Here is a 24,851-nt window from a genome sequence, read left to right on the forward strand (position 1 = left end):
GAATAGATTAGGATACAAGTGACATGTCACTAGGATGGTTGAGCATCCGAACTCGTTGAGTTGAGTCCGAGTTCACTTATGGATGCGAATGTCCCAACTCGTTGAGTTGAGTCCAAGTTCGTGAGATGTAACTAGGCATCCGAACTCGTTAGTTGAGTCCGAGTTCACTTATGGATGCGAGCGCCGAGCTCGTTGAGTTGAGTCCGAGTTCGCTTATGGGCGGGTTACATGATTGCTTGATTGCATATATGGCACTTATGTGCAAGTTATCCATGTATCCGAATTATATTCGATGTGTTCAACGGTAAAGTTCTACTCAAATGGAGGAATATTTGAGATGTAAAGAGACGATTGGTAAGTGATATGAAATGGATATTTTGGACAGGTATGTATTTAACCCTCGGGTTGAGTATTGATACAACCACGATAAGGTAATAAGATGATGAAAAATGATTAAAATGTGATATGTGTTTTAGTGATGCATGCTAATGTTGATTGGTATGACTGTTTGTTATGTTACTTATTATTTGCATATGAACTTACTAAGCATTTATGCTTACTCCTCCTTCTTACTCATTGTAGTTTTGGACAAGCCATTTCAGAGTCGGGATAGGTCAAGGCTCACCACACTATCCTAAGACTTTTGATAATGGCTTGTAAATTTAAGTATGGCATGTATAGCAATATACCTTTTTTGTGTAAATGATCTTATGGTATGGTGATGGAATGGTTGAGGAAATGCTTGATAATGATAAATTATGAAAATGGTTAGTTTAGATTATGTTTGATGTAAGGAAAATTAATAAGATACTTAGTGCATAAAAACTCATAAAAGGGATGAAATTTGCCATAAACAGGATACTGCAGCAACACTGACGCGAGTTTGAAAATTTACTAAAAATCATAGAAATTGAATTTGGTGATGGACTACATATAAAATTGAAGCTTATTATGTCTAGTTTCACATGAAACAAATGAAACAAGTAAAGGAATTATATGTTAGAAGATATTTGAATTTTAGTGAAACAGAGTCATAGCAGTTTCTGAATCCCCTGTTCCAACTTTAGAAATTCACCATAAATTGTAAAGATATAATTAGGTGGTGTATTTTATATTCTCAGAATCCTTATTGAGTCTAGTTTCAGGAGAAATAAACCTCACAGTCATATGAATTTTGTACAGAGAGAAATATGGTTTGTAGTAAACAGAGGTCAGACCAGTCAAGTCCTGAAACAGGGGTAACTTTAACTAATAAACTGTACTAATTGGCCCAACCAAAAATTCTAGAAAAAATTAGTAGATAGGTATATGAGTCTAGATTCAGGAAAAATTTACGGATCTTGATTTCGAGTTTCGTAACTTGAGATATGATTTTTCTTGTGACTGTGAATGTAGAAACAAATAATCCAAAGTTCTAAAAATGTTAAACTAAGCTTAGTAACACCTCATACTCGACTCCGGCGACGGTCTCGGGCGTGGGGGCGTTACAAAATCTATCCGAAGTAAATATAACACACCAAGTGTCTCATCGACTCCAGTTCGAAGAATCCCTGAACTCTTCCTATCCTATGGCACGCCAACTATATCCACCCTAGCCCGACTAGTTAATAGGGTATCAAAATCACATATTCATATCACTTTCACTTTCAGTTAATCGTAATCATTCAATTCAAATCCATCGCAATAACAATTCAATCACAATTTCAAATTCACCACAAATCATTATACAATTCAATTTCACACATGTATACATTTATCAATCAAATTCAATTTCCATTCAATTCAAATATCACTACTTACCTCACATTCAAATTCCATACACATATATTAAAATTAAACATTTAATAAGAAATAACTTGAATTATGATAATACAAACCGATATTTTTCTCGAGCTATTCCTCGATCACTTTTTCCATTGCCTTCTCATTCAACGACGGTTCCAGTGCTACGTTAGCTACGAACAATTATACAATTAAAATTTATCAATACACTAATTCATAAATCACATTTTCACTTTCTATCAAACTTTTACAAAATTCCAATTTCATCTTTTTTCCGTAACCAATCTTTCTCTTTAACTTAATCTTCATATTTTCATTTAATCATCTCATTAATAAATTCTAGCTCATAAAATTCATCATAAAACATAACTTTTGAGCTCCTTTCAATTTAGTCCCCACTTAAACCTAACTTAAAATTCTTTTAACAATTCACTCATTTTTCACTTCTAACTTAAATTTCTATCAAATTAACCCATAAATCCTCAAATTATTCATCTAAATAAACATCTAAAACTTCATTATTTTTCTTCATATTAACCTCATACATGTAGAACTTTGAATTAGGATTCCATGCACATAAAAATCACAAGAAAAAGAACTAAATCAACTTACCAATCAAGCTTTAAGCCCTTAACCTTCAATTTTCCCTTTTTTCTTTTTCTTTTCTTCTTTCTTTCTCTCTTTCACGTTTCTTTCTCTGTAACTTTCTATTCTTTTTCTTTTGTTTCTTTATTTTATTTATTCTTTATTTCATTTTATTTACTTAATTAATATTTAATTATAAAATATCTATACAATAACAAATAAAAATAATACATGTGTCTTTATACAGATGTACACATGTATTAATCCCACACCATATATTTGTCATTATCTCATTTAATAGATAAAATATTATAATAATAATAATAATAATAATAATAATAAGTAAATATCTTTTACTTAATAAATAAGTAAATATATATATATATAACATACATTTGTACTAATAATTTAAATACACATGTATTTATTCTCTATCTTACACATGTCACTAATTTGGTTTAATTACTAATTTAGTCCCTTGTTATTTTTCTCTATTTTAAAATTAATCTTTTACGCCTATTCAATTTAGCCCTTTTAATAATTACTTCTAATTAAAATAAATTCACGTAATCAAAATCTAATTCAACCCATAATTAACTTTGTAAATATTTTTAATAAATATTTACAAACTCATTTTCCTAAGACAGAGACCCTAAATTCACTTTTTCGGTGCCCGTGAAATATGAGTCGTTACATGCACCTATCGAACAATAGTATAGCTATGGTGAGTAGGAATATCATATCCACGAGGACTAAAAGTACTAGTAATTACCGTCTTCCTATTATTTAGCCAATAAATTGGAGTAATTGTTTTTAATCTATATTTACTAATCTAATTTAACTAAGAATGCAACAGAGAATGGAATAAGAAAATAATCGAAGATAACCAAAGAGAGACAATACCCAAAAAATAATCCACCTAGACTTCACCTATTATTCATTAATGTCTTACTTTGTTGCATTGAGGAGATGAACTTATTGAATTCATTAATGTCTTGGAAACATCCTTTAAAGTATTCCAACTTCTTCAATGGTTCCATCTCCTCCGCTTTTAGACTTGTTTTTTCATTGTCCACATCAAAAATCAAGTGCTGAAGGTGAACGAGTTTTGGTAAAAGTCCAGCGGGTATCTCTTTCAAAGTGCGCACTACAAGATCAATGTACCTTAACTTTATCAGCATATCCATGCCTTTAGGTACTTCCTCAATTTTAGTCCCAGAAAGATCCAACTTCTTCAATTCTTGAAGCATCGAAAGACATGGCAGATATCGTAATTCAGAACAGCCAGAAAGCAACAATGTTGTGAGGTTGTTTAGTTCAGAGATGGAATTTGGTAAACTCTCGATCTTTGTAAAGGACAAATTGAGGACACAAAGACAAGGCATGTTTGTGAAGAAAGAATATGAGATCTTCTTTATAGGGTTCCTCAGCAATAACAAGGTTGTGAGCAGTTGACATTTTGTGGGCAGCACATCTGTGGGAATTTCTGATATGGAGTTAAACATAAGCGACACTTTCTCAATATCTGGACTCCATTGTCCCCTTTTTGGTAATTCTTTTAATTGCAAGCCTGCTTGTACCATATATCGAGGATTCATACTTGTGATCGACAATGCCATGTCTCTCACTGCATCATGCATCTTTACGCAAGGTATACCATATTTATTGGTATTATTTTCCAACAAGCAATTATCTTCTAACTTCTTCAAAATAACATGGCCCTTGTCTTTCATCTCTTGTCTTGTACCCATATCATCTATGAATCCCTCTTTAATCCAACACTCAATTAGATTATCCTTCCAAATTTCAAAATCTTCAGGATATACTGTGCAATACAAAAACAATGTTTCACTTGCTTGTCCTTTAAGTGGTCGGCTAAATTTCAAACTCTCGATCACTTTAGCTTCCACTTCTTCCACTTTCCCTATTCTCTCTTTCAATTCCCCGAGTGCATTTTTCCAGATAAGAGGGTCATCTTCTCCTCTCAATGTACCAGCTATGATGACAATTGTAAGAGGCAGACCCGCACATTCTTTGACAACAAGCTTCAAAGTTGGCATTAAAGTTTGATTTTGCACCATGTTAGGTCTAACTTCGCTCAAGAATAGTATCAATGCCTCTTCTTCTGAAAGGGGCTTCACTTTTATCACCTTACAACCCATATACTTACAGACATGCTCCGAACGGGTTGTCAACACCAACTTGCAGCCATTGCTGTCACTTGGCTCGGGGATCCCAACTTCCTCTAGAGAGACTTTATCCCACACATCATCTAGGATTAGAACATGCTTTCCTGCTTTCTTCAGCATTTCTGATAAGATTGCCGCTCGTCTGAGCTTGTCTTCTTCTTTGTCTAAATATTCCTTTGACTCCAACGCTCTTGAAATATTATCTTGTACCTTCATTACATAGAACTCCTTTGATATGGTAACCCAAATTACCCTTTCGAATCTTTGTTGCTTTAAAAGATCATAGTGGATGTGCTTCATGATAGTGGTTTTACCCACACCGCCCATCCCCCAAACCCCAATCTTGCTCACCTCCTCCTGCATCAAGCATGCCCAAATCTCATTTCTGACAGCTTCGTCTCCAACTAGTTCTGATGTTGGCAGTGGCAACCCAGCACTTGGACCATCAATGGCAAGACCTTCAGAGGCATTAGGAGCTTTATCAAGAAATTCCTTCATTTCTCGAGTCTTTTCATCAACCAGCTTCCCGCTGCAAGCACGACAGATATATCTTCCGTTACTGACTTTGTTTTCAACAACTTGTGCTTCCCTAATCATCTCTTTCACATCTTTCAACCAATTTTCAACTCCCTGCTTTGGTATCTTCCCCAGAGGACGAAGAAGCTCTGCTTTCAATTGCAGCTCTATGTCTTTCATTTTGCAATTCAATTCATCTCTGATCCTCTTGAAGTTTCTCACATAACCATTGAGCTTTCTGTGATATTGCAAATATTTACAAACAGGAGTTCCGAGACAATTTGCAATTCTAACAACAGGCTCTACGTACTCCATTGCTATGTCCCTGCAATGCAATCATATATAACAGTAGCAGATAATGAAAATCTGTGAATGTATTGGATTTTTGATATGTCAGTGTAAGCATGAATGCAAGTTTCAAGCAATGGCGTTAATTAGATGGAGCTATGGATGGGTGGCAGACAGAAACATGATGAAATTCGGGTCACCATTGTATATCCAGAATTAACCTCTCAAACTATATAAAATGCTAGATTCAAGTGTGCAACAGTTCATGACAGAATATTAAGAGGTAAAATGTTCAACAGTTTGAGATTTCAACATGATATTGCTTCTGGGTAGCTCTTTTGGTATTAATTTCTATCTATAGTAGATTATGTCTTCAAAATCTAAAACTGTTGATAATCAGTAGAGGAAATCATTGCCTTGTTACCTGAATTAGTTGCTGAAAAGTGTTGAGAGATTAGAAGTGAAAATGAAGCAGTGAAGTTGACTTCCTTGACTATCTTACAAAGCTAGCAGATAATAAAAAAACAATCATTGCATAGTCATGAATGAAGCAAATGAAAGAAAATGACCTTGGCTGGATGCTTGAAAATTAGCGATAGACCTTGGCGATCAAAAGAAATTAAAAACAGTGAAGAAGAAAGAACGTTGTGGGTACAATAGCCAAAAAGAAGAAGAAGAGGAAGAAAGTGAAGATAAAAACAGGCAAAAGTTTTTTTATTATTAAGAAATCTCATCTTTTTTTTTAGTTTTTTTCTTTGCTGTCTGCCACTATAGTTGGGATTAAATAACAATAATAATTAATGGGAAACTATGGGATTCCCTTCTGTTGGTATTTCAATTTCAATTTTTTATTTTTGTAATAAACATAGACATGCCTGGGAGGGGGTGTTGCACCCCATGTGATCAACAGTTGCAATAACGTTACTGCGTATGTCTTACTTGATAGTTAATGGTTTATAATAACCAATTAATTTAAATTGTAGTAATATTCATCGTTGGAGAAGCCAGAAAAAGGCATAACTCCAGAAAAAAAAAAAAAACAAATTTTCTAACATATTTAAGCACACACTACAAAAACATCTACGAATTAAAACTTAAAACATTCTTGCTAAATATTTAACAATATGAAGAAGAAAATGAGGCAGAAGCTAACTCATCTTTAAACATGTAATAATTCATTACTTATACATAAAACCTTTGATCTGCTATCAAAATTTTAAAGATAGATATGAGGTTTAAAATCAATGGAAACGTACATTGCATTAATTCTGGAAAATACTAACAAGTATTGCATTAATTCTAATAGGTACATATGTTATAGATGGGGTTTTTTACAAATATGGTATAAAAAAATTATTATATACGAAAATAGGTTGTCAGATAGATTATTTACGAAAATGGTTACTTTTTTTAGTCGCGCCTACCTGACAGGCGCGACATATTATTTTATTAATAATTTTTTTAATATTTTATTATTATTATTATTATTATTATTATTTTAAAAAATCCAAGTTAAAAATGGGTTACCCGTGACCGTGAGGCGCCACATGTGGCTCCTGAGGCAGGGGCGCCACACCCTGCAGGCGTATAGTCATTTCATGACCCTCCCAATGACTTGTCATCTTAAATTGGGGAGGGATGAAATTTAATTGTAAAAACAATAATGGGGGACCATATAAGGTTCCCCAAAGTTTGTTACGTCCAGGAGCAGGAGCAAAGAAGCAAAAGAGAAAAAAAAAAAAGAGAAGAAGAAGAAGAAGGTTAGTAAATTTTATAATTATTTTACATTTAAATTATTTGTAATTTAGAATTATTTGATAAATTTTTGTGTTAGTAATTATTTTAAAATTAATTTATTAGTAATTTAAGATTATATTTAAAATTATTCTGTTTAGTTTAATAATGTTAAATTTATTTTGTTAAATATTTTGTTATAAATAATTTGTAACTATAAAGAAAATAATTTAGAATTTTTTAGAAGTTTAAAGACTAGAAAATCGAAAGTAAAAAGATTGAGAAAAAAATAGAAAAGACGGATTTGAATTGAATGGTTTTTGTAAATGATGGGGAATTATAAAATTAATTTTTAAAATGGTTGTGCAATAAAATTATTTTTTAGTAGTGTATTAGTGTATTGTGATTTATTTGATAATGTATTTTAAAAAATGATTAGGTTATATAAATTTATTTATTTATTTGATAATTTTTATTGATTGATTAAAATTTTGATTAAATTTGTTGTTATATAATTTTAATTGCGATTTGTGACAAATGGATTCATTGATGATAGTACTAATCACATATCAAGTAGCATTAATGAGATGGTAATGAAATTTTATTTGATATTCACATTACATTATTTGTTGAATGAAATTATATTGTATTAACTATTTCGTTAATATAATAATGTCGTCGAGTACCGCGCATTGGAGGCCATATTCATAGTGTAGGATTTCAAATTGGATGAATGCCTAATACCGTTCTTAGAGTTAGCGGGTTTGGATCAGCAGATTGATCCGGACTTTTAATCTACGACATGACTTGATTTACGCCTTAGTCGAGCGATGGCATCCAGAGACCCACACATTTCATTTGCCGCAATGGGAGTGCACAATCACTCTAGAGGACGTTGCATTACAGCTGGGGCTCCCTATCGATGGGAATGCGGTCACGGGCGTAAGTTTGATCTCCAGGCCTGCTCGCCTTTGCTATGACTTACTTGGACGCTCGCCAAGTGAGGGAAAATTTCAAACCTTGAAGTTTTCATGGCTAAAGGCCAATTTTGAATATTTGCCTAGTACTGCCACTGAATTGGAGGTTATGCAGGCAGTGCAAGCTTATATTATGCACCTTATAGGAGGTGTACTCATGCCGGATACACACGGCAGTGAAGTCCACTTGATGTGCTTACTGCTGCTATCTAATTTGCATAACACGCGTTCATACAGTTGGGGGTCCGCAGTGTTAGCCATTTTGTACCGTGAACTTTGTCGAACGACAGATCTCTCTGCGGTTGACATAGGTGGATGCCTCATATTGTTTGCAGTCGTGGGCTCTTTATCGGATGCCATTCTTGTCATCCATTAGTCATCAATCATATATATTTCCACTCGTTAACAGGTGATGAATCTTTACGCGTTACAACAATTAATTGTCTCTTTTCTCGATTATATTGTTCTAACAATTTATTTTCATAGATGAAGCACGAATCCGGGTATCGGAGGTCATACACTTGCCCGATATACCGTCGATGATCGAGAATCATTCGGAGAGGGAGTAAGTTTTTTAATTTATTTTTATTTTATTATTTTATCTCACTTAACCCGCGTTAATATAAAATGTTATGAATCGTGCAGTTCATTTGGATGCCATATTCATTCTCGGTTACAATTGTTATTCCATCGTATGCCCACGTCCACTCACACCTATGGTGCATTAGCGCACCCCTTATCCATTTTCATACGGTGGAGTGGTATCATGGCAATCGAGTATTCCGGTAGTTCAGTTGTATACAATATATCCCGACACAACCAGTAAGATTGGATGTACAGCTACATGGTATAAATAGGAGGGGGAGGCATGGAACTGATTGGGGAGATGAGCATTCAGAATATATTACGATGTGGAACAACCGGTTTAGTAGGGTACCTCAAATGGATCGTTGTTTGGATCTGCAGCCCTTGCCACAATACCTACAATGGTACTATGAGAAGGGGAAACCATTTTTATTTGGTGGGCGGTTGATGGTAGTCCCCACTCATACGACACGAATTGAGCAACATCTTCCAGATCCGCATCATGCACCAGCTCCGGAGGTAGACCCGAGCGAGCTGAGCAGAGCCGAGCTACACTCCGGAGTAGTTCATATCCACCATCGTACTCGCTCCTCCGAGCCGTATCCGTCGCCATTCTCTTCTCCCGGCCTATATCCAAAGGTCGTTCTTTAACCCCTACCGAGTTCATCAGTGGCATTTGAGTTGTTCTCACACCCATACATATGGATGAAGAGAATGTTGATCACCGTAGTCGCCCACAACGTGAATGTCGAGCTCCACGAAGATATACCCTAGAACCACACCATCAAACCATCAATTTTAAAGGGTTTTGTATTGTAAATTACTTTATTTTTTATGTAAATTACTTTATTTTATGTAAATTATTTTTTGTATTATATTTATCAATTTTTTATTTGGCATTTTATTATCGGATTTGAGTGCGAATTTTAGAATTGCTTAGTTGAAATACATAATATGAATAAAAAGAGAATGATTATCCATTTGGTAGTTTCAAGTAGTTAAAATTAAAAGACAATACTTTTTCTTTCAATATGCAATAAGCAACATGTAATGAACAACATCTTAATTTCTATCCGATCGCAATGATTGTCCAATTTGGTAATTTGAGTGGGCAACATTCGATTGTGACCATTAATCAGCATACTCCATACAGACTTCCGTCGATTTCTCTCTAATGTCCATTTCATTACGGATTCTTGATGATTATGACGACCTCTCGGGTTCCTACGTAAGCCTTTGTCCGGATAAGCTCAAAGGTCGCCTCGAGGAACCTCTCAAGTAGATAGGTCGAAGCACGGAAACTCATTCTCCCATACACGCAACTTGCATTCAAGTGTGTACACCTTATCGATAAATTAATCTACATTGAGCGAGACCTTAGCACAAGCTGCCACAACATGTGCACAAGGATAATGAAGTGTTAGGAACCTCCTACAATCGCACCGTCTATTTCAGAGATTAACCCCGTATGACCTAGGTGGAATATCGGGTCGACGACCGATGGTCTCTGTAATGCGAAACGTTTCATTACGTCGTGAATATACTTCTACGTTCATCGACCTCGCCATCCGACGGTTTGCAACAATTGCATCCCTGACATGTTCGACAAACACGTGTCATGCCTCCATCTAGTTGACTTGTTGCTAACCCATTCTTGGCATCAATGTAGCCAACCTATAGAATGTAGCTGAAAAGACAGATGAAATCGAAGATGTCACATTTTCAACAACACAGCGTTAATCCTCTCCACCAAGTTTGTCATCATTTGACCGTAAGGAAAGCCCTCGTCAAAACTTTGAGCCCATTGCCATAGCTCCATGCTACCCAACCATTGTCGGAAAGATGTGTCCGTCGACCTTCCATGTCACTCTCAAGCCGAGTCATCCTCTGTTAAAAATATGTGGTTCTAGCTCAGAAGTCGTGTATGTATTAAGACGATATAAGTTAAGTTAAGGTCTCGCCACAAAAAAAAATGTATGTTATATATTGAAATGATAAGGTTGTTCTTTACCCATTTTCACAACTTGTCTCTTCCAATCTGCATTCTTATAATCTCAATGAAAGTTAGCCGTAATGTGCCGTATGCAGGAAACGGCTCTATGGCACATTAGAACGCCTAATGGCGGTAATTAATTCTTTCCTTCTATCGGAGATGATGCAAATATTATCATTACTAATTACATACCTCCAGATTTGTAAGAAAAAATTCCCACGACTCCATGTTTTCTTTATCTCACGATGGCAAATGCAATCGGTAGCACGTTCTGTTCCGTCTTGAGCAATCGCAATAAGTAAGATTTGTGTATATTTACCGTATAGCCATGTCTCATCCACTTGCACAAATGGCTTACAGTGGGGAAATGCACGCACACATGGATCAAATGTCCAAAACATCCGTTGGAAAATTCTTTTACCCGGTTGTTGTTGCTCATCCGGGCCATAATAAAGTCGTGTTTGCAACTCAATGACAGTCCCCAGTACGTACTCCCTCATTGCCGCAATCCATCCCTGCAACTCATTGTACGATGCATCGAAATTTTCGTACAATTGCTCCATTGCCATCTGTTTAGCTATCCATGCCTTTCGGTATAATACTCGATACTGGAATCGTGCCTGCATTTTAGCAATTAATACCGAAACTTTAATGGTCGGCATGTCTTCAACTATTGGCATGATGCATGTACATATAGTTTTCGAATCAAGTTTTCAATGATCTTCTGTTATTCGTGTTGAAGTACATGTGAGACCCAACAAATTTTCGTATTCCTATTCTCGAGACTTCGGATAAATGCATTTCGATCCGCCAATTGTAGCCTTCACGACTTCCAACACTCTCCAATATATAATGTCGGTTGAGACTCGACGATTTTGTAGTCTATTGATATATTCATACTATCTTGCTTAATGGCAAACACGCACTCTTCCTTACTTTCAATCTCCGCCCACGAACAACTCCTCGGGATCAAAATATATGGCCATCCGGTGAGCAGTAGTATTTCGTGGTACTCCGAAACTTGGCTACATGCGCCGATCGTGGTTTATCTCGAGACATGTGTGCCCAGGATTATTGTGTATCACAATACGACGGATCTAGTTCCCGACTAAATATGTGACAACCCTAAGTAGACCCTAGTCGAATGTGATTTGAACCACATTACCGAAGTCAAAATTTATTTTGTGTTTTAATTACATAAATTTATGTGCGATAGTGAATGTATGAAATTAAATGCTTAATATTAGCTTTAGGAATGTGAATTAATTGAAAGGACCTAGTTGAGAGACTTAGAAAAGATGATAGACAATTTGTAAAGATCAAATAACAACAATGTGGGAAAGCTTGGGTTTGCATGTCAATTTACCCAAATTGACAAGTAGTGGCGACCAAACAATAATGCACTTCCACTAAGTTGAATTTATAGCAATTTTATATTAGATAATAGGTTAATTAAACAAAATAAATAAAATAAAGATGAATAAAATAAGAGGAAGGAAAGAGAAAGTGTTCATCTTCTTCCTCTTGCCATGGTCATAAGCTAAAGGAAAGAAATGAAGGAAATTTCTAAACATTCGCCATCCTAAAGAGTTGATTAAGGTAAGACTCATGATAAATTCATTAAATTTTGTAAAAAATCTAGTTAGTAGCCAATGTCTATTATATTCCGTGTGTTAATTTTCTACCTAATTAGGTGACTAAATGACATACGGTTAGAGGAAGGTAAAGCTAAGAGAATGGTGTTTTTGATGTTGTGAATGGAAATAGTAGAAAGGTGAAAGAAAATTTAGGTAGAAAAGTAGATATGTGTGGATTTACATGATGTTATAAATAGATGTAAAACTATGCTAGTTTAGGAAAAATTCGGTCAAGTGTTCATGAGATGAAATTTTGTGTTTAAATGAATTTAAAATGATATTATAATTATGTTATATATTCGGCCATCCAGTTAAGCATATGGGTGATGGTGAATTTAGTTTTTGCACATTCGGTTATATAGATAAGCACATTTGTGATATTATCTCGATTTTATATAATCAACTAAAGGAGTAATGTTAGCTTATATGTTGAGTTTGATTCATGATTATATATATAATTGAATGTAAACATATTCGAGATAATGTTATGACGAGAATTGATGTTGCATTGAAAATTTTATATTCGGCATTGTAGTTAAGTACATAGGTGATATCGATTTTAATCTTGCACATTCGGTTATATAGTATGCACATTATAAAATTTTCTTTGATTCTCTAAAATCGACCAAATGAGGAGGTTGGCTTTCAAAGTTGAGTTTGACTCATACTTATGTATAATTGAGTGTAATTATATTTGGCATAATGTTATTTGGAAGTGATAATGCATTCGGCTTTATGGCATAATATAAATATTAGTTGAAACCTTGATGTCTTGAACAAGGATTGTTGTAAGAAGAAATGGAATCATTAAATTCATATAGATATGAGTATTTTTGCGAAGTAATTAAACTAATAAATTCATTTATTTTAGCTCAAGAATCCAAGGGAGGAGAATCAAGTAAAGGCAAAGCAAAGAATATTGAATAGTCATTTGGGAATCATTTCATCCGATGTAAAGTAAGTCCATAAGTTTTTATGAGATTGATTGTATATGCATTTATAATTGTGGCCGTATGTGCCAATTAAGTTAAGTAAATTGTTTTACTATGAGGAATCGATACTGGCACTAAGTGTGCGAAGCTGAAAGGCACTATGTGTGCTGATTTAAATGTTAATACGTGATTGAACTTTTGGGGCACTAAGTGTGCGGTGTATCATGGCACTATGTGTGCGAAAATCTTTATGCACTATGTGTGCGAATTCAGTTGATGGTATAAATAGCATATGGAAAGCATATAGTGTTAGTGCTATTAACTGAAATATCAAAATGAGGCATGAAATGAATATGCATGAGTGTATATACTTTGACATTGTTCTATAAATTGAGAGAAGGTTTTAAAGCGTTTGATTGTATGATAGTTGATTGATAGCAAGCTTTGGCCTGTGGTCGGGTCAGTAAAATATGTGAATGTAACATAATCCAGCATGACTGAAATTGGTTGATCTTATATTATTTTTCCCGCAATCTCATATCAACGATATGTATATTATTGCTTATGACTTACTGGGTTGAATACTCATTTTGTGTGTTTGTTTGTTTTCTATTTAGATTTCCTTGACCCATTTTGCGTGTTCGGACCATCGTCAAAGTCATCACACCAGCTTGCAACTTTTTGGTATCTTCTTCTTAGTTGGCCTAAGAGAACATTTCGGCATGTATAGGCTATTATGTTTTGTTTGAACTTTGGTATGTATACTTTTAGCCATGCGAAAATGGCATAAATGTTAAGTTGGATTTGGTCTTATGATACTTAGTTATAAGTAATAGTTAAAGTCTATTTGATTATTATGCCGTTTGTCATGGCTAATCATTTCCGTGTTACACTCATGATATGGTTATTGAGTAGTAAGGAAATGCTTGGAAATGATTAGCCTTTGGTATGGCTAGTCATGATCATACTTGGTGATATGTATGTTAAATTACTCTAATAGGTAAAATTTACTCTAATAATAGATGCAGATAGCAGTAGTGATGTGAAATTGAAAATCACTAAAAATAGTAGAAATGGAATTAAATAATGAATAAATTATGAAATCGAAGCTTGATGAGTCTATTTTCACATGGAAGAAGTAAAACAAGTATATGAGCTATATTGCATGAGATATTTAAAACCTTGTGAAACAGGGCCAGAACGATTTCTGGATCCCTATTCCGAATTTGGAAATTCACCATAAATTCTACAAAGATAATTAGAAGTCATACTTTATATTTACAGATTCCTTATTGAGTCTAATTTTATTAGGGACAAACTTCATAGTCATTGAATCTCTTTGCAGGGAGATATCTGGTTCGTAATACACAGAGGTCAGAGTAGTCGAACCCTAAAACAGGGGAGACTTTAACTAATAAACTGTACTAATTGGACCAACCAAAAATTGTGCAAAAATTTTAATAGATAGATATATGAGTCTAGTTTCAGGAAAAATTTTCGGAATTGGATTTCGAGTTTCAGAACTCAAGATACGAATTTTTAAGTGACTATAATGCAGATTGACAGCCTGTCTGGGAGTTTTAAATAAATTGTTTGAGCTGTATAAGTGATGAACTAAGCCAGATAACACCTCGTGTTCGACCCCGGTGACTGCCACGGTTTCGGGGTGTTACAAAATACGCATTAATGTTTCCATCATCGTTCACGCCTTCATCGTCAATATCATCTGGGACATCATCCAGTTGCGATCACTATCAATATCGACTTCATAATCAGAAGGATCACTACTTCGGTATACATCATCACCACTCACATCAGTCTCGAGTGTAGCATTAAGATCAATGTCGATCCCACGTGTAGTTGATTGACTACCAACGATGATATCGGGACCACCATACACGCTCTTGAGGTCCATCTTCTTCACCTAATGGAGTTGGCTCTTCTGTTGACTCCACAATAGCTAACTCAGCAAATAAGTGAATCGGTGCATTTTGGTTGCTATGGCAGTAAAGAGCGAGCATTGTCTCCACATCTTCATCGTCTACAAGTTCCATTTCGGTGAATTTTATGGGATCCATCGAAACTGGAAACTTGTAAAAAATTTTCGAGATCCTTCTCCCACAACGTCTATAAATTTTTTCACTAATTTTTTCCTTCATATCATCAAACGAGATATTTATATTAAATCTCATTGCAACTTGTTTATGCATTCAAATATACATCCGACGCTTGTTGTCAAAATTTCTCCATCGAAATAAACGATACGAAAAATTTGTTCTCCATCTTCAATATGGATCTGTTAAAAAAGTTCAAAATTCTCACAATTTTCAAAATATTTGATGCAAAATTTTTCATTCAAAACCTAACAAACAAAATTATTTATCTAACAAAATAACATTAAATAATAAAATTTCTAACAAATTTCTACATTCTATTTAAAATAAATAAATTAAAATACATTGTTTTTTCTTCTTTTCCTTTCTTCCCTTCTTCTTTCTCTCTTTTTACTTCTATTAATTTTTTTACTAATTTTTTTGCTCATGCTTTCCCGTGGGGGTATATATAGGGAAATGGGTTGCGCTTAACGAGGAGGCACCACATGTTGCCCCTACCCGACTAGCGACATGTTGAGTTTTTCGTAGGCGCGACATGTGGTGCCTTCTCAGAGGCTCAACTCAGATTTTATTAAAACCTATTTTCAGATATAATAAATTTTTATACCAAATAGGTAAAAACCAATAAAACCACTATATAAACTAATCATAAATTACTAATAAAATAGCTATAAAATATTTTTTAAAATACATTATCAAAAAAATCACAATACAATAATACACTACTAAAAATAACATTTTAGAAATTAATTTTATTGCACCAACATTTACAAATTTTATTGCCCTCACACTCTAATACTACTTTCACCAATATCATCTTTTTCCATTCAATTTTGTCCGTCTTTTCTAATTTTTATTCTCAATCTCTTTTACTTTCAATTTTCTAGTCTCTTGATTTCTAAAAATTCTAAATTATTTTCTTTTCTGATTACAAATTATTTATAACAAAATATTTAACAAAATAAATTTAACATTATTAAACTAAACAAAATAATTTAGAATATATAATCTTAAATTATTAATAAATTAATTTTAAAATAATTACAAACACAAAAAATTATCAAATAATTCTAAATTACTAACAATCTAATTTTAAAATAATTATAAAAATTACTAAATTTTTCTTCTTTCTTTCTTCACTACTTCACATTCTTCATTGCTTCACATTCTTCACCGCTTCACTGCACGGTCAATGAGGTTCGCAGGTGTGGCGCCAAGATCGTGCACCACATGTGGCGCCTACAGTCACTGGACGACCGTTTTAACCCAAAATTTTTAAAATATAATAATAATAATAATAAATATTAGAAAAATTTATTAATAATAATATGTCGCGCCTATCGTAGGCGCGACTAAAAAGAGTAACCCATTTTCGTAAATAATTTATCGACAACCTATTTTCATATATAATAATTTTTTATACCATATTTGTAAAAACCCTATAGATGGGGTTGTCTGTCTTTCTTAGTTTTGTCTGGTTTTTTGGTTATTCGCTCACTATGCTTTGTACTAGTTTATTTCTATATTGTAGTTGATTGAACATATATTTGTACTCGAGAGGCAAATATAAAGGGTGAGCAGTGACTCTACCCCTCAAAATGGAAAATTATAATATCGGCCCTTATAAATGATCAAATTATAACTTAATATAGGATAAAATTACGCTTTGGTCTATCAAGAAAAATTCTATTTAGTCCTTCAAAAGTAATGAAATCATAAATTAATACACAATAAAATCTATATTTTGACATTTGAAAATTGTATAATTCAATTTTGTCTTCCCTAGACAAATTTCTGGATTCGCCCATCTTTGTATTTGTATTTGGTATTTGACTAGGAGTGCATTATATTTGAAGTAAAGAAACTTTGAATATATATATATATAATATACTTATCTATAAAAGTGTAGACACTTTTTAACAACGAAAATGATTCAACAATATAACCTTATTAAATATTTGATATGAATCCTTGTATTTTTATAAAATTGGAAATGTAGTCCTTATACTTTAAAAGTTGAAAATTTAATTCTCTTCCTTTTTCAATTTAAAAATCCTAGTCCAATTGTTATTGTTGATGGTAGTTTCAATTGAAATTTATCAAATTAACACATTTATTTTCTGTCAATGATATTCTACATCATGTGAGGATGATTTAATTAACATGTCAAATTAACAAATTTTGATAGAAAATACGAGGATTTTAATGATTAGATTGAGGTTTTTAAATTAAAAAAATAGGAAGATTTAATTTTTTTTAAATTTTTAAACACATGGGCTAAATCTAAAATTTTATAAAGTACAAGGACTAACACCATATTCTAACCAAAATAAAATTACAAAATGAATTAATGAAAATATAAAAATTTTAACAACTTTGATGTAACAATTTACTTTTAAGTTATAGTAATATTAAAATTTGTAAGTATAAAATTATTAGAAATTTCATTACAAATTTTGAATATGACAAGGAAGAGAAGTATCCAAAGTCCATCTACAATCTACCATGGAAATGCTTTGAAATCATATCCAATTACATAAACTCACATGCTCTTTACTTTGCAATCGTATCTGATGTCCTCAAATCAAAGACTTTACTATGTACATGCAAAACCATGAAAATTTTATAACTTGATCAATAATTATTAGGGTAAATTACTATCGTTGGTCACTCTAAATAGGGTTGTTTCTGTTTTGGTTACTCCAAATTTTTTTTATTAATTTGGTTACCTGAAAAAGAAATTGTTCAAATTGATCACTCCATCATTAAATGGTAACAAAATGTTAGTTGTGCATTTCCATGTTAGTCACTCTAAAATTAGGGCAACTACCAATTAATTACTCTAAATAGGGATCATTCCTACTTTATTCAACTCAAAACAATATGTGAAAATGCACCGTTTTAGTTTTTTCTGTTACCATTCAATAATAGAGTGACTAATTTAATTAAATTTTTTATAGAAAAAATTAGAATAACCAAAATAGAAACAACCACTATTTAAAGTGATTAACGAGATAGTTTACACTAATTATTTAAAGTAGAAAAACATACATAAAAGCATTGTAAATCTCCCCACACTTAAATCAAACATTGTACTCAATATTTAAAAATATATAATAAAAAAGAGAGATAAATTCCCATGATTTAAAGCTTGAATGTAGGGATTAGGATAGTCGCTAGTCCACAACTCCTAATATGCGATGTACCTATAAGGACACCAATAACCAAAACCAAAATAAAACAACACATAATAATATAAAATCCTAACTAATTATTACATGTATCCTCCGCCCTGCTACTGTATTCAACTTCTTTTGCAGTAATGGGCGGCCACACTTTTGAATACATAGTTATAAAATTTAAGTTGCGAATATGTGAATTAATTTTTCTTAAAATATAATCCTTAAAAATTATAAAGTGATTTTATTTATATGATTAATAATAAATTGATGTCTTTTTTAATGTTTAACTATTATATTTAAAGTGATTGATTTATATGAAAAGTGCGAATCTACAGTTTATATCTAATATAATAATGAAACAAAAGTAATACATATATATATATATATATATTATTTTTAAAATGAGTATTTAAAATTATTAATTTCCACGTTGCATACTAGTTAAAATCTATATTTGACATACTCAAAAATAAATTTATTTAAGTTAAAATAAGTAATTATTTATGTATAAATTTCTTAATAAGTTACATTACTAAATTTAAGTTGTCGTTGGTCGGTGTTCACCTTTTTAGGAATAGTCGAGTTATTGTATCAAAAAAGTTACTCTATTAGTCATTAAACTATAGGAATTTTTATTTTGGTCACTTAACTAAAAAAGTTACAATTTTGATATTACTATTTTTAAAATTGTATTTTTTTATCACTCGACTATTAAGTGACACTTTTTAATTAGTATAATAACAATTTTAGTCTCAAATTTTCTACTTTCAGTCAATTTAATCTTGATAATATAGAAAATGGTAAAATTTGAAATTATTTTTAAAATTTTAGAAAATTATAAAATAAAAAATTAAATAAAAGTAAATAAAAATTTTAAAATAAATAAAGTGAGAGAAAATGAGGATAATTGTTTTAAACCCTCCAAAATTTCTCTAGATTGTATGTATTGAAAATTAAAGAATATTATGTCTTTTTACAATACTTTCCTAACTTTTATTGTAAATAAAACTTAGATCGTAGTTTTGCCTCACCTTGAATCATTTTGATTAATATATTTTATTTTTATAATGTTTATATTTAATTAAAATATTAATAAAAATAAAATATATTTTAAGTAACACACATTATCATTTGTGTAAAATAATTTTTAATACTATTTTAAGTTTTAATACTTTTTCAAGCCTAGGCCCGTTTTCGGCCTAACTTGATTGATCCAAAATTCTACTTTCCTATGCAAAAATATTTTAAAAATAATTTTATATTAATAATTATATATATTTTTATAATTAAGTTTAATTTTAAAAATATTTTATATTATTTAAATTGAATTTGAGTTGGACCGACTCAAGATATGGAGAGATTTATAGCCAACTTCTATTGTGTATATATATTTTTATATAAAATTTAAAATTTATTAAAATTTACGAAATAATAGACTAGTGTTGCATGTGGTAAAAGACCATAATAATATTTGATTCGATATCATAATATTAAAATAAGTTTATAACTTAAATGTTATAATTATAAATATGAATATATAGAAGGTTATTTTGGGAAGTACATATATATTTTAAATATATATTTTAGAGAAGAATCACAGAACATAGAAGGAATGGTATTTGAGGAAAAGTGTTTAAAAAGTGGAGACAGTTTGATTTCTTATTTACTGTTGCCTCATTCTCAATGCTCTTCTTTTTATGCACTCTTCCTCCCGAACATTTACCTGAAATTTTATTAATATGGAGAACTTAGGTTTATAAAAGAAGACAAAATAAACTAAACTATAAATCATTGATACCTTAAACTTCCAAAGGGGTTGTAGAACATTTTCAAAGTTTGGATGGTCATCCCACTCCAACGATTCCCACCATTCTGTGCTTGAGAAGATGTTAAGAGAAGGTGGAGCATATGCATATGGCTGCCCATTGCCAACAAGGGGAACAAATGGAGGAATTCTCTTCAGTTTATTACAGCTACCACGAACTAAGATAAATTGGAGAGAATCGCAAACCATTACTCCACTTTTGCTGCAAATGCTCTTCAAATTAGGTAATATCCATAGTTTCAATTCTCTCAATTTGGGAAGATGGAATTTGATTAATGCATCACTTCCTTTTTCTTCAACTTCTGATGTTTCTGCTCCCAATATTTCTACTAACTCATCACAACTCTCCACTGATATCTCTTCCAGGTTTTGGAGGTTTGGAAGCAACCATTGTGGAAGCAACGTCTTCATACTCGAGCATCCGTATACATCAATTTGCTTAAGATGGGAAAAGGTGGCAGACGGAGCCAATGTTGATGTTGTTGCTGAACCAATTCCTGCATCTTTCATAATAAGGGCACTCAACTTTGGCAGAGCTTGAAGTTCCAACACCTCGAGGCTCTGAAATGGATGAGCGGAAGAAGAGGCAAAAGAGGACAAGGAAACAACACATTCTATCTCTTTGCAAAACCAAATCCTACAAACCCTCAAGTCAATCGCATTTTCGAAGGAAGAATTATCATGGACTAAGCTTCTCAAATAGTCGCAGTGAGTAATATTCAACTGTTGAATTTCAATTGGGTGCATAATTAACTCACCTTCCCAATTGTGGACCCCTCCAATTGTTACTGTTTTATCTCTTCCACAACCCATAATATATGAGCCCAACTGTAAATAGTACTTGATTAGATTTTTCTTACTTTGTTGCATTGAGGAGATGAACTTATTGAATTCACTGATGTCTTTGAAACGTCCGGTTAAGCACTCCAACTTCTTCAATGGTTCTATCTCCTCTGTTTTTAGACTTATTTTTTTATTGTTCACAAAAAAACTCAAGTGCTGAAGGTGAACAAGTTTTGGTAAAAGTCCAGCGGGTATCTCTTTCAGAGTGGACACTCCAAGATCAAGATATCTTAGCTTTATTAGCATATCCATGCCTTCAGGGACTTCCTCAATTTTAGTCCCAGAAAGAACCAACTTCTTCAATTCTTGAAGCATCGAAAGACATGGCAGATCTCTTAATTCATGACAGCCACCAAGCAACAATGTTGTGAGGTTCTTTAGTTCAGAGATGGAATTTGGTAAACTCTCGATCTTTGTAAAGGACAAATTGAGAACACTAAGACAAGGCATGCTCATGAATAAAGAATATGGGATTTCCTTTACAGGGTTCCCCAGCAATAACAAGGTTGTGAGCAGTTGACATTTTGTGGGCAGCACATCTGCAGGAAATTCCGTTATGGAGTTATACATAAGCGATACTTTCTCAATATCTGGACTCCATTGCCTTCTGTTAATTGCAAGCCTGCTTGTACTATATATCGAGGATTCATACTTGTGATCGACAGTGCCATGTCTCTCACTGCATCATGCATCTTTATGCCAGGTTGATAAAATTCATCGGTAATATTTTCCAACAAGCAGTTATCTTCTAACTTCTTCAAAATAGTAAGGCCCTTGTCTTTCATTTCTTGTCTTGTACCCATATCATCTATGAATCCCTCTTCAATCCAGCACTCAATTAGTTCATCCATTTCAATTTCAAAATCTTCGGGATACACTGTACAATACAAAAAACAATCTTTCGCTTGCTTGTCCTTTTAAGTGATCGAAGCTAAATTTCAAGCGCTCGATTACCTCAGCTTCCACTCCTTCCACTTTCCCTATTCTCTTTTTCAATTCCCCGAGTGCATTTTTCCAAATACGAGGGTTATCTTCTCCTTTCATGGTACCAGATACCACGACAATTGTAAGAGGTAAACCCACACATTCCTTGACAACAAGCTTCAAAGTAGGCATTATAGTTGGACTTTGAACTATGTTAGGTCCAACTTTATTCAAGAATAGCATCAATGCCTCTTCTTCTGAAAGGGCTTCACCTTACAACCCATATACTTACAGACATGCTCTGAACGGGTTGTCAACACCAACTTGCAGCCATTGCTGCCACTCGGCTCGGGGATCCCAACTTCCTCTAGAGAGACTTTATCCCACACATCATCTAGGATTAGAACATGTTTTCCTGCGTTCTTCAGCATTTCTGACAAGATTGCTGCTCGTCTGAGCTTGTCTCCTTCTCTGGGCCAATCTTCCTTCAACTTCAAAGCACCTGCAATATCATCTTGTACCTTCATTACATTGAACTCCTTTGATATGGTAACCCAGATTACCCTTTCGAATCTTTGTTGCTTTAAAAGATCATTGTGGATGTGCTTCATGATAGTGGTTTTACCCACACCGCCCATCCCCCAAACCCCAATCTTGCTCACCTCCTCCTGCATCAAACATGCCCAAATCTCATTTCTAACAGCTTCCTCTCCAACTAGTTCTGATGTTGGCAGCGGCAACCCAGCACTTGAACCATCAATGGCGAGACCTTCAGAGGCATTAGGAGCTTTATCAAGAAATCCCTTCATTTCTCGAGTCTTTTCATCAACCAGCTTCCCGTTGCAAGCACGACAGAGATATCTCCCGTTCCTGACTTTGTTTTCAACAACTTGTGCTTCCCTAATCATCTCTTTCACATCTTTCAACCAATTTTCAACTCCCTTCTTTGGTATCTTCCCCAGAGGACGAAGAAGCTCTGCTTTCAATTGCAGCTCTATATCTTCCATTTTGCAATTCAATTCATCTCTCATCCTCTTGAAGTTTCTCACATAATCGTTCATCTTTCTGTGATATTGCAAGTATTTACAAACAGGAGTTCCGAGACAATTTGCAATGCCAACAACAGGCTCTACGTACTCCATTGCTATGTCCCTGCAATGCAATCATATATAACAGTAGCAGATAATGAAAATCTGTGAATGTATTGGATGAAGTATTGATATGTCTGTGTAAGCATGAAAAGGAAACATGAATGCAAGTTTCAAGCAATGGCCTTTATTAGATGGAGCTATGGATGGGTGGCAGACAGAAACATGATGAAATTCTGGTCACCAGAATCAAGCTCTCAATGTATATAAAATGCTAGATTCAAGTGTGCAAGAGTTCATTACAGAATATTAAGAGGTAAAATGTTCAACAGTCTGAGATTTCAACATTATATTGCTTCTGGGTAGCTCTTTTGTATTAATTTCTATCTATAGTAGATTATGTCTGCTGGTCATCCTATCTTAAAATCTAAAACTGTTGATAATCAGTAGAGGAAATCATGGCTTCAGATCTTATTAGCTGACTTAGGGGATGAAAAGTGTTGAGAGATTAGAACTGAAAACGAAGCAGTGAAGTTGACTTCCTTGACTATCTTACAAAACTAGCTGCTATAACAGTAGCAGATAATCAAAAGCAAAGAAAAGCATGTCATGAATTAAGCAAATGAAAGAAAATTACCTTGACTGTATGCATAAAACTTGTGATAGACCTTGGAGATCGAAACAAATTAAAAGCAGTGAAGAAGAAAGAATGTTGTGGGTAAGAAATAAGTAAGAAATAAGAAGAAAGTGAAGATAAAAACAGGCACATTATGAAGTCAGTGGTAGGTTCCACAAAGGCAGAATTATTAGTAAGAAATCCTATTTTATTACTTTTTCTTTTAGCTTTTTTCTTTGCTGTCTTGATTCGAGATTGCTCAAGCCCCCACTTAAAGCAATTTGTGATATGAGAATAGCAGAGAAGGTTGTTCAATTGAAAGTCGGGAACATCTAGGATCTGTCTTGCACAAAACATATACATAGTTTCTGAAAATTTTATTGTTATAAATATCATAAACTGGTTTGATTTTTAAAAATTTTAATTTTTCGTTGTGATAAAAAATCATTTTTAATCTAGATTTTTTCCAGCAATTGTTTATTAGAGATTGCGATAAACATTTATTGTGTTAGCTAGTCTTGAAAAACTTTATATAATTGAGAGGCTTATATAGGTTTATGTATGAGATATAAAGAGCCATTAATTTATTCAAGTGAGGAACATTATTTGTGAGAGTGCATTTGTGATAATTGTTTAAAGATAGTGAAAACTTCTCACTAAGCTAGACTCATATATAGGAAAATCAATTTGCATAAACAAATTTTGTTATCCTCTATTTTATTCTAATTATCGCAGTGCTTGAAGAAGTGGCCACTCCTTTAATCACTTCTTCCAAGCATTTAACTTGTTTCTCAGCAACTGTTAGTTTTGCTTTAATAGAGTCATATAAAAATTATTTTCAGTAGGTTGTTTTAGTTTTTACTTAAACATTATATTTTTAGTATTTTATCATATTTATTGACAAAAAAAACATGAAAGTAGAAAATTAGTTGCATTTTTAGATTACATATATATTATACTTGTAATATTCATAACAATATATATATTTATATATATCGATAATGATTCATAAAAATATTCAATAAATAAATGCGGTAAATT

General features: G+C 33.0%; 3 protein-coding genes across 3 annotated transcripts; all 3 read right to left on the minus strand.

Annotated features, from left to right (window-relative positions):
• Positions 1–1,690: 1,690 nt before the first annotated feature.
• On the minus strand, positions 1,691–4,226 carry LOC128289210 (disease resistance protein At4g27190-like). The gene is made up of 2 exons (XM_053025020.1): positions 3,320–4,226; positions 1,691–1,955 (listed from the first exon to the last, which is right to left on the minus strand). Exons 1-2 carry the CDS (start codon positions 4,116–4,118, stop codon positions 1,894–1,896), a joined length of 861 nt encoding a protein of 286 aa, XP_052880980.1. The 5' UTR covers positions 4,119–4,226; the 3' UTR covers positions 1,691–1,893.
• LOC128289209 (probable disease resistance protein At1g52660) lies at positions 4,159–6,126 on the minus strand. Its single transcript, XM_053025018.1, has 3 exons — positions 5,930–6,126; positions 4,256–5,397; positions 4,159–4,163 (listed from the first exon to the last, which is right to left on the minus strand). The coding sequence occupies exons 2-3, from the start codon at positions 5,385–5,387 to the stop codon at positions 4,159–4,161; spliced, it is 1,137 nt and encodes a 378-aa protein (XP_052880978.1). The 5' UTR covers positions 5,388–5,397; positions 5,930–6,126.
• Positions 6,127–20,014: 13,888 nt separating this feature from the next.
• LOC108451555 (probable disease resistance protein At4g27220) lies at positions 20,015–23,908 on the minus strand. Its single transcript, XM_053025019.1, is given in 4 exon segments — positions 20,015–21,721; positions 21,835–22,096; positions 22,098–22,375; positions 22,378–23,908. Coding segments are annotated over 4 exon segments (2,955 nt in total). The 5' UTR covers positions 23,249–23,908; the 3' UTR covers positions 20,015–20,177.
• Positions 23,909–24,851: the final 943 nt, after the last annotated feature.

This window comes from Gossypium arboreum, unplaced genomic scaffold, assembly GCF_025698485.1.
Source record: "Gossypium arboreum isolate Shixiya-1 unplaced genomic scaffold, ASM2569848v2 Contig00663, whole genome shotgun sequence".
NCBI lineage: Eukaryota > Viridiplantae > Streptophyta > Magnoliopsida > Malvales > Malvaceae > Gossypium > Gossypium arboreum.